At 38.1% G+C, this 19,911-nt stretch overlaps 1 protein-coding gene across 13 annotated transcripts in view; it reads left to right on the top strand.

The window, feature by feature from the left end:
* PTPRM (protein tyrosine phosphatase receptor type M) overlaps positions 1–19,911 on the top strand; it is a 609,439-nt gene that overhangs the window by 390,787 nt on the left and 198,741 nt on the right. For 9 of the 13 annotated variants that reach the window (XM_075213322.1, XM_075213314.1, XM_075213320.1 and 6 more), the window contains exon 14: positions 5,971–6,045. The exons of the other annotated variants lie outside the window; for them this stretch is intronic. In XM_075213322.1, the coding sequence (XP_075069423.1) occupies positions 5,971–6,045 (75 nt within the window). The remainder of the gene's footprint in view (positions 1–5,970; positions 6,046–19,911) is intronic. 13 annotated transcript variants of the gene reach the window in all.

The raw sequence follows: 19,911 nt of genomic DNA, 5'->3' as shown, positions 1-19,911 counted from the left end.
GGCACAGTGCTCAAAATTAAAACCCTTATATAAAATCCTAAATCCTCAACTTCCCAAATAATAACTCCCATACATTTATTACTATTACAGATTTGTGGGTAAGAAAAATACATTTTTTTTTAACTTTATATTATAACTTTAAATTTTTATTTAGCAATTATGGATTACAAACAGGAATTAAAAACACAATATAAAATACCAGTCATGATCACAATAGAAACCAGCTAAAATCTAACAGTTAAACAGATATACAAACTGAGGCATGCAATAATACAAGTTTTAAATGTTAAAAGTGTGAAGGGGGAGAAGGGGTGGTTATCACATATAGAGAGTGTTGGCAATTGGAACTTTCCGGGGTGGTAGGAGAAGGTGGGCATAGTAGCAACTAGTGTATAGTTAAGTAGTGAATAGGGTGGGGACCTCATTCAAGAGTCATTCTAGGGGATGAAGGAGAGAATGCTACATGTATTAACAGGGGGCCCAGTTGTGATAGAATTTATCTAACCATGCAGGTGGTAAGTGTTTTTTTCCCATTTGAGCAATAAAACAAATGTAGGATTTTATTGAGGAGATGCGGGTAGGCTCATTCCGTTTCCACGAGTTAGCAATCAGAACAGCCTGCAGCAAGGATGTAAGGGGCTATTAATGCTGAGCGAGTGTTGGGATTCTGAAGAGGATAACAGAGGAAGGAGGACCCATAATCTCAGTGATAAGTTAAAACAATACATTTAATCAAAGAAAGAGGCACCACATACCCTTAGAATAGACCCCACATGCCATTCAAACCCTGCACTACCCCAAAACACCCCTTACACACCTCCTAATGCCCACTCACCCAAAGCACTCCATATGCCCTTAGCACCCCATTTACCTCAAAATAGCTCTCACATTCACTAAAGGACTCCTAGTCCCCCTATTACTCTTATAAGAGCTGGGAAGAGGGGGATGTTTAATGGGGCACAACTGGGTTAGAGAGGGACATTCAAGTGCTCATGTTTTCTTCTTATCTGGGTCGCAGTATATGACCCATGTATAAGTGACCGAGCCCCAACAGAACTTCCACACTCAGTACATGATGCAATCACTGTGCTCTTCCTCCTCCTCCTTCATCGATATTAAGGAGAGTTCTGTCAGGAGCCCTGTCACATTGCTAAACAAAGAAAGTCTCAGTCCTCCTCATTAGGCAAGAGCATGTAAGAAGTGGGGATATTAATGCTCTATTAAATAAAAGCACAGTGCGTTAAAATAATGCCTAAAGGATTTGGCTGGAAAACACTAAAATCTGCTGCTCGTTCTGTAAACTGATAGATTTAAAACATACTCAGCTGAACAGTGATTGTGAAAAAAATTGTAAAAAGAAGCAAACAGAGTATTTATCGGAAAACTGACTCCCAAAGCAAAACTTGAACCTCCGGAAGGAAATAAATTTGTAGAGCACGCTAAGCTTTCCGAGAGCAGTTACTATGTGCTATCCTGGCAACCGATAAAAGACAGATCACTTTCTTCAAATACTGTAAGAGGCATTCCTATTAAGTTCTGTAAATCAACATGCTCACAACATTCAGAACGACTTGACAATACAGGTCAGAATGCACATGCGCCTGCGGTATCTTTAGAACGTCAACATAGGCCTTGTAGTATTAGCGGTGTTCTTATTAAATAATAACAAGCAGGGTCACCCGGCGTTGCACAAGTGAGATTTGTGATGTGTAGCAGTTCTTATATATTAGAAAATTATTTGGTAAATAGACCAAAAATGCTATTTAGAAAATAAGAAAGAACAACCCTCCATACAAATTCACTATCCAGCCTGACTTTAAAACCATTATTAGATTGAAACCTGGCAGCAGAGTTACCACTTTATGTTTATCCATAACCATTAAAGTAAAACTTAAGCCCAATAAAGACACATGGTTTTCTAAACTTTAATGCAAAAAAATGTAACTACTTCCTTTCTATCCTTGTTTAAATCTTTATTAAAGTGAGTCTTTGAGGAAAAAGAAAAGGTTCAGGTAGTCAACCTCTCACCGTGCCTTATCTAACACCAGCTTTTTTGCATATAGAGGTATTTTTTCCACCACAATGTTCCCACGCTAACTTGACAATAGTCTCACATCACTACTGTGTTGTTAATGTTGCTCGGATTGGTTACATGGCTTAGCCACTCCCACTGTAAGATTGCTTACACATGGGGGCATATTCAATTGTACGCGTTACTCGCAAAAGTAACTCAGCTTGCACACTATTACCGTTAATAGTGCACGTAATTACCGTTATTACGGTACCTTTAACACCGGATTTCAGCTCGCAGCTCCCTGAGCTACGAGCTGAAATCCGGGTTAGAATTACCATAATAACGGTAATACTTTCAACGCCGCGTTAATTTTGCGAGTAACCCAGACAATTGAATATGCCCCATGGACACACAGTAGTTAACATTCTAATGTACTAATTGGCTACATGTTGTTCCAGTCCTGCCCACTTCATCAACTCCTACCTGTATAGCCAGATTTATACAGCTAATTAATTAGGTGTTCTGACCCAAGCCTAGATAACAAAAAAATAGTTACTGGCACCATCCAATGCTAGATGATGCCTACCAGGAGTCTATAAGTCTCTCCTATGAATGGTTGGGGTAGTCAAGCAATCATATATCATATACTTGGAAAAATGGTTCATAATTATATATTTGCTTGGTGGGGACTTTGTACCACTCAGCTACCTGGAAAAAGGTGAAACAGGTAACAGTCACATCCAATCATGACTTGTGAATGCTGTACCTATATTAGGCATATCAGCAAATTACCTATTGCTTACCATAGGTGGGATAAAAATATAGCATTTTACAAAATAGTCGGTCATTGCAGTAAATCAATACAGTGTTGTTACCAGTAACTCCTCACAAAACATTATGTTTTATGTGAAACTAGGATTAAAACTGCACAGCTTTTCAATCTGTTTCAATAACCTGAAGCCATTTGCTTGCTCTTAATATCAGCATGCTTTGAAGAATGACTTACTTTTTATTATTGAAACCCCCAGGGGCAGTTTTTTGGGAATAAAGGAGCACAAATTGAATTCATTCACTGCTCTGAAACTTAGATTTATAATGTATTGTATGAATAGTATTAGAAATACCAGCAATGTAAATGTTTGTTATAGCAAAAAGACTTATTCCTGGATATAAAACACACTGTTTAGCCTCATAAACCCAGGATTATGTGAGCCTGTGGTGATGCAAAGCAAAGGGTTGTATTTTTGCCCTTTGTGGTGGAACCATATTTCTACGCTATAGGAGAGGAATTCTATTAAGATATTTAAGGCACGTTACAAGCACTGAAGCATCCAGTAACATCACTCTATCTGAACATTGCAGAGGGATATTTCAAAATATTATGCAGCAGCAGTTTTGAGTTTAATTGTCTGCAGATGGTAGATGATCTATTCCCCTCGCTTGTTGCCACAATTCTAATAACACTCAGGCTGTTCTGTGTAAATGAGAAATCTTTCAGAAAAAGTCTGTCCTTAATTTTCGTGTGTGTGTTTCCCTGCCTCATTTTCCAGCTGTTGAATTTTACCTTTTGTCTTTTTCTTTCACTTTCTATAATCGAATGGACAGCAGATAAAAAAAAAAATCATGATATAAAATGTGAAACAGGGATTTTAGTATGTTTTCAATGCATGCTTTTGCCTGAATGTACAGCCGTTTATAATTACACTAAATGCTTGTTTTCTCTTCCCATCATGTCTATGTATGTCATTTGTTAAAAATTGCTGCAGAAAGAGTGATGTTCATGTATTTGCCAAAAAACATTACACATATGCTGAGCTGTCACATAACAAAAATGAATTGGAAATGTTACTCAAACTATAAGTTAGACCAAAAGCAGAATATTTACAATCATGCTATGTTTACACATACTGTATGATGCATATTTATTAACATAGTGCAAAAAGAGTTGCTGTGACCTGTTTATTCTTATTTTAAGGTACATTTGACTGGGGTCAGAGGTCTTTTTGTTATCATTATTCATCTCTTGTTTATTCATTTGTAAGATCACCAGAATGTTTACAGCAGCATTTTTTTTTAGAAGATAAGTCCCTTATTTTATGGGAGGAAGAGACCTGTCAACCCATGTGCTTATGTTAGTGAACAAGGAACAGCATGGGGCAGGGGGGAATGAAAACAATAAGGAAGCCACAAACTGAGATTTAAATAGTGGAAGGAGCAGGATCACCCAACCGTACAGATTAGTGCTGTAAAACCAATGCAAGTAGATTGTAATAACAGCAACACCTCTATAATTCTAGGGCTAGATTTACTAAGCTGCGGGTTTGAAAAAGTGGGGATGTTGCCTATAACAACCAATCAGATTCTAGCTGTCATTTATTTAGTGCACTCTACAAAATGACAGCTAGAATCTGATTGGTTGCTATAGGCAACATCCCCACTTTTTCAAACCCGCAGCTTAGTAAATCTAGCCCTTAAAGTTCATTCATACAACTTGTTGATTTTGGAGTGTTGGCATGTATGAGCTATGGTTTGCAGCACATCATTGCCTTTTGCACCTTGTTATTAAATCATTGTTTAAATTAATTTGTCCCTAAATGTTTGAAGATGCTAAACTACAAGTCATTTCTGACTTTCATCCATTCTACAGTTACAGCCTTTGATGACTGTGAATTACAATAAATCACAGTTCAGTGGGTGTATTGAGCTGTCCAAGCTCATTCAATAGCAATGTTTGTTCTGCTTAGCTATATTCAAATTGGCTTTGCTATGCAATGAAACTATTTAATAGGCAGTTCAAAAGGTGATCCCAACCATGGTCCATATGCTGAACCCAAATAACAGTTAATATAAGAAACACAAATCATCTTGAACCCAAGTCAGTGGCTGGAGTGGAGTGGGCTGTCTCACAGTTTTGGTGGCAACAGGCAGCTAGCAAGTTGGTAAAATTATATTTAAATAATCATTTCCTACAATAACAGCTATGAAAGCAGCCAAAGAGTGGTTCACTTCATAGTAGGACAAACCAAAATTGTCTTTTTATCTATTTCATCCTTAAAATAGCTTAATTATAATTGACATCTCTCAAGTAGCTATATCGTTTGATGTATAGTGATCTGACATCAACTTGTGACTGCTGTCACAAAACCTTACAAGGCAACGTGAAATTAAATTACAATGAATAATTGAAAATTAATACAAAATGAAGCAGCATTCTATCGTATTGCTTACCAGATGAGACATATTCTAATATATTTCTGGTGCTGCAAACAGCAATACGGCTTTAAGGTGCACACAGTGGGGGCAGCCATTTTTGGGCCCAGCTAATATATATGAGAATGCAGCCTATCAATTCGTTACAAACTAGATTGTAGTAAACTGCTAGGTTGAATATGGGGTCAAACCATTAAAAATACTTATTGCAAGACCAGGAAATTAAATAGTAGAATGCATCAAAATACTAATAAATTTGCTTACACACTAAGCACAATGCAGCATTCTTTACATGTCCCATAAAGTGTGTCCCTAGACTGTCGTGTATTGGTGCTGTGTGGACTTTGTGACCTTTGTTCACTGGTGCACAGAGCTGCCACTAACAAAACTGTTATATCACCCAAAGCAGAAATAAAGGTCTGTCACAATCTTATATCCTGGAATCTACTGCTGCCTAAACAAACTGCATGCCTTAGCTTCTGTACAGCATTTCCCTCACGGTGTCATTAATCACAATATCTAACCAAAAATTTACTGACTCATTTTCACAGTGAAATTTCTCATACACGCTTTCATGCTTTTTTTCTTCCTTAATCTCAGCGAGAAAATGTGGTGTTTTGATGGCAGTATGATGTTGCAGAGTTTGAGATAGTAAAACATTGACAGTGTTCTTGTTGGCCTTGCTTCAGTCTGGCTTTTCTTCTCCTCCTCATGCATGCTGACCCGGAAATCTTCCTTTGCCTTAGCTGCGATAATCGTGACTCAGCTTACAACACCATACATTCGCATCGCCCCTGCTGCAGGCGACGACCAACTAACAGGTCAGACATTCAAATACACACAACTCATCGTTCATTTCTTCTGCCTCCTATCATCCTCATTCTGCACTCATCTACTAATGTCTTCACATGTGGTTGTTCATTTGCCTTTTTTTCTCTTTGTGTTGTCTTTAGCTTTGCACTGTCTCTTGCACTGTAGATTTATAGTAATGCCAATCCATAACATTTATGTTTGTCATAAATAATTTTTACTCACTGCATGCAATCACTGTGTGTGTACTGTGTGAGATGTTTTTTTAAAGCCTCTGGTGATCTATTATTTCACAGCATTTACACATGTGGTTGAAAATGTAAAATTCAAAATAAAAGCAAGGATGCCAATAGCAGTCCATCATGTGAAGTGGGGCAAGTTACAAGAAGGTATAGGATATAGGAATTAGGATCCCTCAATCTGAGTACCCAGTTAAATAAGTTCCAATTAGGCCCCTCAGCCCTGTGATGATGTGTTAGGGGTTAGTGACTCCACATGTCATACATGTTTGACGTATGGTTATTAACAAATGCTTGCACATGCATCCGGTGGTGAACACAAGTAAATGAAAAACTGTGCCACAAATGCTCCCAACCTCATGCGTAAATGATAGTGGGTATGGAGTCAATTGAACCAATGCGTTCCATTCCCTTACCAGTTTACTTGCTTTTACTATTATAAAAAACGCCATTGGGTAAGTGACCTTAGGTGAGTACACACAGTCATCTTTTGTATCCGGTTCAAATAGTGGAAAAGGGGAAAGAAAGATAAAAACCTAGAGATTGATGCTCTATCTGGGGAGACTCACTGTACATTCAATGTATACAGGCATTTTATAAAAAGAATATTGGGGGAAATTAGAACATGTGCCATTTTCACTCTCTGCGATTTTGGTAAATCAGCCGTGTGTACTGAACTTGCGTCTTTCCATAGTGATATGTACGTGACTCTCTCTCCTCCGTCCAGCTGTCAAGAAAACATTATAGAACGGAGCCCGATACAAGGATGACCATGAGCACCTAAGTGTATCTAATTTAACAGGTTACTGAGATTGATGGGTTGCAATATCCCTACCCCATTCTTAAAGACTGTTTTAGGGGACACCAAAGACCAATTCACAAATAGTTAAGACATAGCCTGTAAAACTGCAGTATGGGATCTATGACTAATTTCTGATATTCTCATATATCAAAATTATACTATATTTAATAAAGTTAGTCTAGTAAATATGAGTAATAATAAGATTTCAATGTATGATATATTTAAAATAATAATATATTTTAAATAAAAAAATAAGCTTTTCAAATTGTGGACAATAATAAATAAATGTAATAAACTTACATATGGAGACCATGTCTGTTAGAATAATGGCAGGATACGTGAAAAGTGATGATCTTGCAGGATCTCGCCGCAATGACATTGCCCTTCCCATTATATTTGAAAGGTAGCCTGGCAGGGTTCAGAGCTCACTGCTGCTTGATCACATTGTCTGAAAGTATTGGCTGTCATTACTTTGTAGAGTTTTGCGTAACAAATAGAAAAGTACATGCCAAAGCATTAGTTTTGCAAACATGAGTTAAGCACATTAAATTATGGACCAGCTAGTATGCTGGCAGTTCAGAAGGTAATGAAACTTGTCAATCTCTATTATTTCCTTTATCAAATGCTAACAGAGCTTACTTTATTTAGTCACAGATTAGGATAATTTATGGACAATATGTGAGGTCTTAGCAGTGGTGCCAGTAACCATTCGCAACAATTTTAGTTACTGTCATCTCAGCATAAAGATGGATAGATTAGTTTGTCAATTTACCTCCACACATTAAGCCTAAATATGGGAGGAGCAGAAAAGGGAAAATGTGCTCAAATTACCTCACATCCTACAAGAAAAGAAGCAATGCCAATGCAAGGGGTAATAAAGCAAGAACAATTTGTGCTGGAATCCTTATCCAACTGATTTAGCATAAAAATGTAATGAAGGGATTAAGCAAGGCAAAATTGTTTGTGGGTTGAGTATCGATTGTTTTACAGTAGTTCCACTGATACAATCTTCGAGTTCTACTTACACTATTCTGTAAATTGCTATTCCAGACAGCATTTGTAATTCCACTGAATTTATAGTCTGTGAAAACAGCTAAAACAAAGATCATTGATTAATTCCGTAGTATGTTGTAGTTGGGGGGAGGACTGGGAACACTTATGGACATTTCATGGAAAAGGCAGTGGAAAACATTAGTGTGAAAGGCAAAACAATTTGTGTTTGTAGATTTTAGTGACATCGCCTTATAAAATGTAATTAGTATTCAGAAACTGCTTTGCACAATTTTAACAAATGGTGTTAATGAAGTGTAAACAGTGCCAGAGGGACTGTAAGATCCTTTTATACAACTATTAGATACAATTGCCATTCAGGAGGTACATGATAAGTGTAAAAAAAAGTTGCTTGCTGTACCACCCACATCTGAGAAGCACAGCACCCTCCATCCCACAATCCCAGACCCCCCAAAAAACATTGTGCTATAAAGTAAAGTACAATTTATCGTAGGGTAAGGGAAACCAATAACTTTAAAAGTGCCTTTTCTGCTATTTCTCCATCACTTAATACATTACAAACAAGTGACAAGAAAGTTCCCAATTCAGGAAATAAAAACCTATATCATGTCAGTCACTATTGCAAGCCGAAAATCGTCAGTTTGGATATTTTTTCATGGATAACATGGCAATGGTCAAGTGTGTAGTATGTGAACAATGGATAAGTCAAGGTTACCAGGAAGCAAAGCTTGGAACATCAATCCTATATAAGTAAACAGTAGAACCTGACAAACCAAGATGAACATGCTGGGTCTGAGTCATTAGGAAGAGAGATGCAAAAAAAGGAGTAAGTTTGTTCCTGGATAAACCATGTCACAATGCAAGCAGTGCAAATTAGTTTACTATTTTGCACAGAAGGAAAATACGTTTTCATGTAGCACACAAATACTTGATAGCTTTATTGTTACACTGGAATTTAAAGTTGATCTAGGACATGCCCTACCCCAAATAAAAATCTGTCACCACATTTTAAAGTTACCCCCCCTCCAGTGCAACATGGTTCTGCCAAGGAGCAGAGCTATGCTCTCCTTAATTGCTCAGGCCCGCTAACATTATATCTTTATATCTGTTGTCTTTGCTGATGAGCAGAGACATTGATACCACTAGGCAAACCTCGGCCGGGTGCCTCTGGTGCCAGGCTTTATGAGGCACCTAAAACACACTGAATGAGTATAGTAATGGAAATGTTCTACAGAGAGGTGTATAAATATTCATTTGATTTGTATATTTATACACCTCTCTGTACCACAATTATTAAGAGCTTGGATACCTCTTTCCTCAGGGTGCTCTCACCTTAGTCCAGCCATACCAGGCAGAATAGTTCTGAGCACAGATACCCTCTTTTTTTAAATGAAAATGTTCTACTTACATTCAGTGAAGCTTTACCACATTAGATTATGTTCATGTTACCCCAATCTAACATGTTAGTGCTGCTATTTTCTTCTTACAATGACAAAAGAGGGAAAAAAATGCTTAATCAATTTACAACTGCCAAAAAGTGCAAAGGGGAGGGGTTCGATACACAATAAGATGATATCCCTGAACATAAGTGGAAACCAGCATAAAAACCCAACAATTTAACACCTGCCTCTAAAACAATAATAAAAGCATTAATGTAAGTTGCATTCATTTGCAAATACAAGTATAAGCCAACCACCACTTTCAAGGTGCTACTACTAATAGAACGGTCCTAATTCTTATCAATATGAACGTTAGATCATATGTTATGACCTAGCATTCATATTGACTCATGTTCACGTTCATATTGACTCATAACTGACTCAGTAATTTTGTAGGAGTTCCAGACACATGAAGAGGCAGACCCATGTGTACCTCACCAAATAATGCTACAAAGATAAAAAAATGCAAGCCATTGGATCTTTTTTTGCTGGCTGCTGAGTGCAGTTTCGTATTTTATTATATAAGCTCCTCCCCTTTTTATTTGCATATGCAGCTGCTCTTGTTGGTGCCTGAACAGGGGAGGAAAGGGCTGTGCAAGCTCACATCACAAGGCATATCCCTTGATCCCTGGATGCCACTTGATGTTTGGAGTGTTAAAAATAAGTAGTAGTATGGGTGGGAATAGGGTAACCCACAATAAAGAGATGGGTTTTCAGAGATCATTTAAAGATTTCAAGGCTGTGGGAGAGTCTAATTGGGCTTGGTAGAGAGTGGGTAAATGAGAAGTCTTGGAGTGAGTTATGGTTACCAGAGGCCAGGTACATTTCAGAGATAGATCTTAGAGGGTGAGTATTTTGAGTTGAGATTTGAGATGTATGAAGGGGTGGTATTGTTGAGTGCTTTGTTGATAAGGGTGAGTAGTTTCAGTTGGATTCTGGAGGACATGGGAAGCCATTGTGGGGTGCAGCAGATGTGGAGGAGCAAGGGAAGAAGATCAGTCTTGCTGCAGCATATAAGATGAATTGAAGTGGGTATAGATGGGTGAGGGGATAGATGATGAGTGGTGGATACAAGTTTTGGTAGCATCTTGGGTAAGAATATCTGGCAATGTTTATAAGGTGAAGGTGACGGGACTGGGAGAGGGACTGGATGTGAGGATGGAGAGGACAGAGTCAAGTGTTACGCCAAGGCAGAGTGCTTCAGAGACTGCGGAGATTGTGGTGTTATTTATGGGGAGGGAGATTGTATAAGAGACAATAGTTCTACAAGCACCAGCATATCTATGCAGTTTATGGCTGCCAGGGCTAGCTGCTACCAATAAAGCACATTAAATACTCATTAAAATACTATGGTTTTTTTTAATATACTTTTGACATTAATTGCAGTGCATTTCTTGGCCCCCAACGCATGCTTAACAGGCTGGGGCTGTGTCCCTCTATTACAGGAGGACCACACTCTTCAGGTTTTCCTGTTATAGTATGACCAGGAAAGCCTTCTATAGCAGACGCCAGTCATTACCATTAAATTGATAACTGGTGTCTCAATTATGCAGCCGTATCATGATACATATCTTGATGTGGACGCATTCTAATACACTATTTTGAGTTGCACACATCTTAAGATACATTCAGCTCATAACAATCACACAAGCTTGCATGTTACTGGTACGTTCTGGATACAGATTCATCCAACTCCTAATGAGCCCCTATATGGTTAATATAGAGCAACCAGTAGACCTATTTCAACTAGCAATTAAAGAGGAAGAACCAAGTAAAATAATAAATGCATTGCACACGGTATTAACCTTTTTCAGGAAAGATTAGCTCCACCATTTCTTATAATTGATCCAATTTATCAGTTTGAAGGGCATTGCTACTGGGAGCCACTCTTGCTTAATGTCCTAAATTCTTCCGAGTGCAAATACAAATGTTGTGTAATTTTAAATTATTTTTTTCTAGTATTTTTATGGTTTAAACAGCTAATATTATGTAGAAAGAAATTAGGCCAAAAGTTTCAAGCAAAACAGTTTGCCTCTGAAGCAAATTTCTGTTGCCAAGCACATAGGAAATAAATTGTCTCATTGAAACTTATGTATTATCTACCTTCTGCAGACAACATTTTTGGACAGTGACAAATCATTTGTGTATCGGTCACCGAGCGTTTTGTAACCATGATATGAAAAAACAGGCTTACATTTATGCACTTTATTTTTTAGAATAACTAAATAAATTCATTTTCAAAATCCATTGAAGTGAGCACAGTTACAGCAAATCGTTTTTAGTTATTTTCTCGATAATAAGTTTTACGTTGTTGGTCTGATTCATGTTTGGATGCATCTTGTGCGTAGTTCTGACCATATTCAAATCCAAACGTATCTCAAGATACACATGTTCTGTGCTCGCTAGTGGCACACATATGTGTAGTTATTAATACAAAGACTATGCCGTGTCATTTATCACTATCAGTCCGCACTTACACTTGCTCTCTAGCTGGTGCAAGTGATACGGCTGTAACCAAGCGTACACATGAGAAACCCAAGACTTTTATCGGCTGCATTTGCATTGACATGCCCCCGGCACGCCATTACTGTAAATGGCCTATGTTCATCCACCCCATGTAGGAGCACACACAAAAAAAGCAAGCAGTAATGCTATCTAAAATAAAGTTATGTTATGAGAATTAATCAGATAGCAAAAAAGTTATTAAACAATATTGTGTGGCTCAATTACCAGGTAGCACAATTCTAAAATCCCTCCTTTTTATGCAGTTTCATTTTGCACATGAACAGCAAAACTGCATACGTCCATATGTTCATTTTTGCATATCAATGACTTGCGTTTCTCTACACCTGTAGAGGCGGAAAGGGGGCTGGCAGGGGTGTACAAGCATAAGCCGGGTACATTGACTGCATGTTCATGTAATTGCTACACAGTAAGATGTGGACACATACGTGGGTGTTGGAGTGTGGGTGCAATAATATCATCAACATTTATTTCATCATCATCAACATTTATTATACGATGCAATAATATTATGCAATGATGATGATGACTATCAGTAGCACTATCCTGACACTTCTGATTGGACCACTGCAGGAAGAAGATTCCAATTTGATTTGTTTTAATGGGATAAACAGATACTCTTACTTAATTTAATTTGTATTTAATTATATTTTATAGTAAAAATGTGACTTTTTGCACTATAGACACTATTCCCTCCTGTGTACATGACGTTTCATTACATTATTACTGTATATTGAGTACAAATAGGGTAATACGACTTTAGCATTTATTGACGTGGTGGCAGCTAAAACAGTTTATCTGTGATTTGATTTATTTTTCTGTGAAAATGCAGTACATGTCTTTACTGCTGTTGTCATGGATTAGCCCAGGGATTTCCAAACTCAGTCCTCATGGCCCCTTAACAGTGCATGTTTTCCAGTCTCCTTGCTGGAGCACAGGTGTATGCATTACAAACTGACACATTGTAACAGAACCACACGTGTTACTAATTATTTCACGTGACCTGGAAAACCTCCACTGTTTGGTGGTCATGAGGACTGGGTTTGGGAAACCCTGGACTATTTTATTGAACATGAGCATCTCAGGACTTGTACTGGCAGAAGTATTACTTCTACTAGTAAAGGTCATGCAAAATTCAGACAAAAAAGCTTAATGATCTCTCCCAAATCAATAGCTCTTTCAAAAAATAAGGGGAAACATAATGTTAAGATTAATGATTATAATAAATTATGTAAAAGAGAGAAAATATCCAACATCACATATATCAACCACAGTAGCAAATAAAGGCTCAGACTATAGCCATTTCCCCCTAGTATTGTCTCTGTTTGTGCCCCTCCAACACTGGCTCATCCAAGAGACTGAAGAAGGAACAATTGGACCTTAACATAAACCTGAGAAGAGTATAATGGTGTCCATGAATCATATATCTGATATTGCAGAGTCTGACACTGTTCTATTTGGTGATAATCTTGTAGACATCAGTGCTGACACTGATGGATTCACAAGGTGAAGAAGATGGTCACTCTGAGCCAGACCCTTAATCCATAACCCAAAATATTTTTTTTTACTTTTGTGGGGACTCCAGCAAACCAAGCATTTCAGCCACAAATTGACATTACCTGAAGTGCCTGGTTTGTTAACCTATGCATGTCCTGCTAGATCAACAACATAAGGTTGGGTGGGGGGCTATCTTCTTGTGCTACCATATATTTAGATACACTGTGCTTTGCCCACCGGTACCTTTATAAAGCCACCATCCTATTATCTATACGATGCTGCCCTTTTCCTCCGTTTCATGTGCGTCCAAATCCAGTTTGAGATAATAGTGTGAACAATACAATAATAAGACAGCGTGGATGAAAGTAAAGCGCCAACTCTTACTATAAATAACAGGTTAACACAAAAACTAACACAAATTCAATAATATTAACAGCATAAGACAAGCATTTATTGTCACAACCTTATACACTGGATCAATATATCATATGCTAACCTTACTAGCTCATGCTCAAGGGCTTAATGTATATATATATTTACTTATATCTCTACAATATACTGCCAAACACACATACCAGCAGCCCTCAAGCAGACCACACAGATGGAGCAGTGCGCTGCAAGTTGGGGCCCTTCTGTATTGATGCCAGCATGGCCTGGAAACATCATGTGTCCTGTTTGCAGCATTTAGGAGTCTTTCATTCACTTGCAGTAAGGTAGAGCAGTCACAAACCCTCATGTAGCAACAACTGTAAATCCTCAGCTTGTATCCTTGCTTATTTGTATCCTGGGACTTGTAGTTCCCCAAGTTTATTTTAACACCAGAGGGATCACCTTGTGGTATGAGCTCAAATGCTTAAACAAATGCTTGGTGCACATTTACCTGCCCACCCATCTATCCCTGACTCTTCTGCCCTTGTGGCCAGATATAGTCCAAACCCCACTTAAATTACCCAGATAGGTAAATTAACAACAGTTACTTATCCTCACTTGTGTGGGTCCCAGGATCTGAACTTGATTCACTCCAAAATGTCTGACTTGCAAAATATCCTCTCTCAGCGGTGCATGCAAACCTCCTCCTTCAGCTTCAAGCTGTGACTCCCCAGCAGATTCTGTTCACCACTCCCCTCTGCTCTGATATCCCTGTTTTCTCTGCCCAGATCACCAATACACTGTCCTTCTCTGGACTTGTCACACAGCTCATTCTCTCTCAGGACGCTCTTCCATCTCTCTCCTCTGCTCTGGGGTTTATCAGTCTTGTTAGGCTCTGCCCCCCTTCCACAGTTACCTTGTGGGAGATGTAGTTTCTCTTCATGGACTGGTAAATGACAATGTCCATCTCTTTTCCTACTGATACAAATGTGATATGTAGCCCCTGGGTTCTCGAGTCTAACCGCAGCATCCTCCGAGGTTACATACAATATATATATATATATATATATATATATATATATATATATATATATATATATATATATATATATATATATATAATGTGTGTGTGTTTTCATCTTACACGATATATGATTATAAATTAAGCTGGATTGTGCCGCTAAAACTTAGTTTTGTTTTGTTTTTTATTGACAATGCCTAAGTGTTTTTTTTTTTTTGCATTGCTCTTTAAAAGTCATTTAAAAGATATATGCAGCTTTGCTTTAAATCACCTACGACAGATTCTGAAGCATTATAAAGTTTGACACTGCCGGTTTTGTACTGAAAGAAAAATCTGCAATCAGGAAAATTCTGAATGCTCATTTTCTTGTTAGGATATTGTTTTATAGATGAAACTGTCAAAGCACAAAATTGATAAACATTACATGCATCAAGAGGCAATAAGTCAGACTCACAACTGACATTGTAGCCCATCAAAATACATTGTACCGCTGTTACAGCTGAGGAAATGTATTCTGACTCAGAGCTAAATGAGGGAAGCAGGATATTATTCATTTACATTACTTCATGTAACTGAGTTGTATTATGTAAAGGAGGATATGTTTGGTAAAGCAAGGGTCGAATTCAACACAAGCTTACTTTGAAATAGCATTTATATGTTTTACAAGTTAACCCGTGCATGATACTCATGCATTCTAGTCAAACCAAGCTACTTAAGGTCTTAAAAAGGTTCTTGTCATGCATTTGGGCCTAGCCCAGGCCTCCGCAGGGGAAGAGCGTTACTTCCCGACGCAAGCGCCCTTTTTAATGTGTGTTCATGAGGTAAAATTACCTCACGAAAATGAGTTTGAGCCCTCAACTCGTAAATTTAGCCTTTACTACGCCTCCCACGGGGGGGAAGGGGGGATGATGGAAGTTAACTGACTTCACTATTCTAATTTTTTTGTCAAATAATGTCAGTATACCCAATTTCAGGTCAATTGGATGAGCCCTTTCTGAGAAAATAGTTTTTTCCACACACACTAACACACGCCGCTAGGCTTTTACTTTTATATATTAGATAATGCTAAGAATTTAGTAGGTCAGTGTATAACTCCGCCCAGCAGGTGGCGCTGCAGCTTGTTTTTTTTTTTTTCACACACGGACTAACACACGCCGCTAGGCTTTTATATTATAGATAACTCTTGGGCTGGAAAATGACACAAAATATGGACTATGGCTCATAGTATCTCAAACATTTCAAATGGCCAAAGTGGTTAAGGGATCACTAAATCTAAAAGAAAAGTAGGTTTATATAAAAAGCTACTAATAACACAAGTGAACTTTATCAAATATGTTTTTATTATGGATTCTCTGCCCCGAGGAAATGTTAGTTTGGTGTTCTAAAAGTGTCTTTTGATGCTGCTTTGGATGAAACGGAGTGTAGAGGATCCTTGGATGAAAGCACACCTACCCCCTAATAGTCATAGTTTCAGCAAGACTGCGCCAAAAGTGTGACCTATTATAAAATAATCGTGGCTTTGTAGGAATGTGGGTGTGGGTTGACCACATTTGGGCAGTGTGGGGGTTGTGGTTTGGTCGAGTCATTGGTGGAACTAATAAGTTTGTGGCAATTTTGCTTTTTAAAATGCAGTGAAGTATGTCAGAGTGAGAAGGGCTCCATTTCGTTGGGCCAGTTCCAATCTTCTTGGGATGTTGCAGGCCTGTAGGCATCATCATCATCATCATCACCATTTATTTATATAGCGCCACCGATTGCATGGAGCTGCCTGAGATGAATAGAATGCATGACCCACTGGCCCTACCAAATAGGCACAGTTGGTATGTATGCTGTGATCCATCACCAGTGCCCATATAATGGTTGGGGTGTTTATAATAAATGTCAGTTGTTACCATTATAGTTAACACAGTTATGGTAATCTTTTCTACTTGTCATGTGATTTGGATGAATGAGGAGTCTGAATTGACAAAACAAGTATTGTGAGTTCAAAATATTAGGATAGTAAGTTATGGATATATTTACTAAATATATGGTATATTTACTAAACTGCGGGTTTGAAAAAGTGCAGATGTTGCCTATAGCGACCAATCAGATTCTAGCTATCATTTTGTAGAATGTACCAAATAAATGATAGCGAGAATTTGATTGGTTGCTATAGGCAACATCTCCACTTTTTCAAACCCGCAGTTTAGTAAATCTACCCCCTGATATCTTGATTAGTGTTTCAGAATTCTGTGGTGGATTTTGCTTTGTTGTGTGCCTCTACACATGAGTAGAAGTCTGTCTTCTTACAACATCTTTATACTTACCCTCTTTGGCCATTTGTAAACCTCACAACATACCTGAATGTAACATCAGGGCAAATGATAAAATGTGGGTAATGAAGGTATGTGGGTGTAAGATCACTCCACAAGGACTAGATATCGTTCAGTATGTATTGTGCATAAATCAATATTCCTACTCTTTTAGAAAACTTCTGCACAGAATTTCTTCAGAAAACCGACTATCCAAAAAAACATGCAGTTATTTTATTTAACTGAGCCAAGTACTTGACAGTTTAAAGAATAAGAGACTTTATGTAATTTTGTGTGGGTTTTTCAAGAAACATGTTGTTATAGATTTGTAATTATTTAGCTACTGCTCATTTCAAGACAGAACTGTAGGACTTTTTATCTATTTAGTTTTAAACAGCGAAGCAAGCATGTCTCTGGCTGTCATTTACCAAGGTCATGACTTCCATATTACCTTTATTTATGCTCGTATAGGAATTGTTTTATGGTAACACAGATACACAGCTGTACAGCAAACCTGGGCACATTCATATTCCATTTGGTAGATGTTGATGATGAAATGTATATTCGATAAGTGAAACCGTTATCACTAAGCAAAGCTTCCCATCATGTTTGTGCTATATAGTGTGGACTCCTGAGGAACGTCTGTAAAGCCCTTCCAGGATATGTAACCTCTACACCCTCTTGACCATGTAAATAACTCCATACACAAAATTACAATTTGTTTTTGCAGATCGAGCACCAATCCCTAAAGCTGGGTACACACTACACAATTTTCCACCAACTTTTTATGCCGATCGATTTTACATGTGATCGATGGTCCGATCGCTCGGTCCATGGACTGCATACACACAAGCCTTGTTTTAGAAGATAAAGGGAAGAGCGGACGTCCCTTTAGCGAATTTTTACAGCCATGTTGTCGTGAGCAATGATTGCAATTTCGTACACATCTGTCGGAAGTTTATACACACTACACACAGAAACGAGATTGGAACGAAAATATTAAACGGTACGACCAACCAAATGAGGCGACAATCGTCCATTTGGGCAGACTTTTGACCATCGTGTCACTACACACACTGACCCGACTTTTGAACGAGCGGTTGTATGTCGGCTGATTGAGCCGATAATTGGACGAAAACCGCGTAGTGTGTACTGAGCTTTAGTGATGAGGAGCATCCCCCATCCTGTGAAACATTTGCTCAGTCCACAGTGTGCCATCATCATTATATAGCACCACCAATTCTGCATCTATGTACAGAGAATATTTGTCATTTACATCAGTCCCTGCCCAATTGGAGCTTACAGTCTAAATTCTGTAACATACACAGACTAGGGCAATTTGTTAGCAGACAATTAACCTACCAGTATGTTTTTGGAGTGTGGGAGGAAACCCACGCAAGAACGGGGAGAACATACAAACTCCACGCAGATAAGGCCATGGTCCATGCGGTTCTGCAAATAGTTTTCTGATGCCACATCAGCACATAAGGGCTGCTTGCTTTGCACCACCATAAATAACAATAAAGTACCCCTCTGACTCATATGTTTTTTAAACAGAAAACCTTTGTAAAAAGGAACCTATTTGGTTTGACAAAATTCTGGGACTGGCTTCAGGTCTGGACTCGTATTTTAGAAACATGAAGACTTTTATAAATATTAAAACTTTAGACAAAGTGCAATAATTTATGAATCAGATGAAGAAAACGCAGAGTTATTATGATGAATTTCAAGCAAACAAGCTTTGGTTCAACATGTACTGCTAATCTGGGCAATCCCAGTGTGGATGTTCATCCCTTCTCCTTATTATAGAAAATGTCATTTTGGGTAACAGGCTCATATCCAAATGTAATTAACCAGGAGATTAAGTATTTTGTTATAATTAAATTAATTTAATGTCATGTTTACTAAAAAATGTCACTATCTGCGTTATGTTAATGTGCTAATTAACTTTTTGAATTCACCTATGCGCTTTTCTAATATGGACACTGTAATCCTCCACCTAGTACGATTGGTAAATAAACGTTACACTTAGCTGTCTGTTACCATGGAGCTCTCCAAGGCAACTAACAGCCAAATATGTTAATTACCCATAAATAAGAATAAGTGAAAAGGAGCCACCAGAAATGCACAGAGCCTCCGTCCAGCCTCTAAGTCACTTGTTACAGGCGTACCATATCATCATGTCAGCGCTGATGTTCATGTAGGGTCTCAGCCTAACTCAAAGTTAGAGATTCACCTTTTGCAGACACCTAGCAATGTATTTGCACACTTGTAATTTTACATGTGTATTTTGAGTTGCACATATCTTAAGACATTACAACCTAAAATAGAGTGTAAAGATTTGTGTTGAGATAATATGACAGTCATCATTAACAACATATCTGTGTCATTAATTCGGGTTCTTAGGCCTGTTGACGCCTCTCGACGGTATCATATCATCATGCATCTCCCTCCTGTCAGAATGCAGCATTCCAAATCCTGGGACAAAGTGTGACTTTTGTCTGCTGCACTAGAGGCTGCCATTTTGGGCTAGAAATTTTGCTACATCCTGCCTATTCTGAGCACCTTCGTCCACCAATTCGCTCCCTCTGCTGACTATAAAAGTCACCTCCTATGCTTAACAAATTGCCAGTGCAACACTTTCCTAGTTCCAGCTTACTACTGTTGTCATTTATCTGATGC

This window comes from Mixophyes fleayi, chromosome 5 (genome assembly GCF_038048845.1).
Source record: "Mixophyes fleayi isolate aMixFle1 chromosome 5, aMixFle1.hap1, whole genome shotgun sequence".
NCBI lineage: Eukaryota > Metazoa > Chordata > Amphibia > Anura > Limnodynastidae > Mixophyes > Mixophyes fleayi.
Note: the sequence above shows the minus strand (reverse complement) of the source record. Positions and strands in the feature narration are given on the sequence as shown.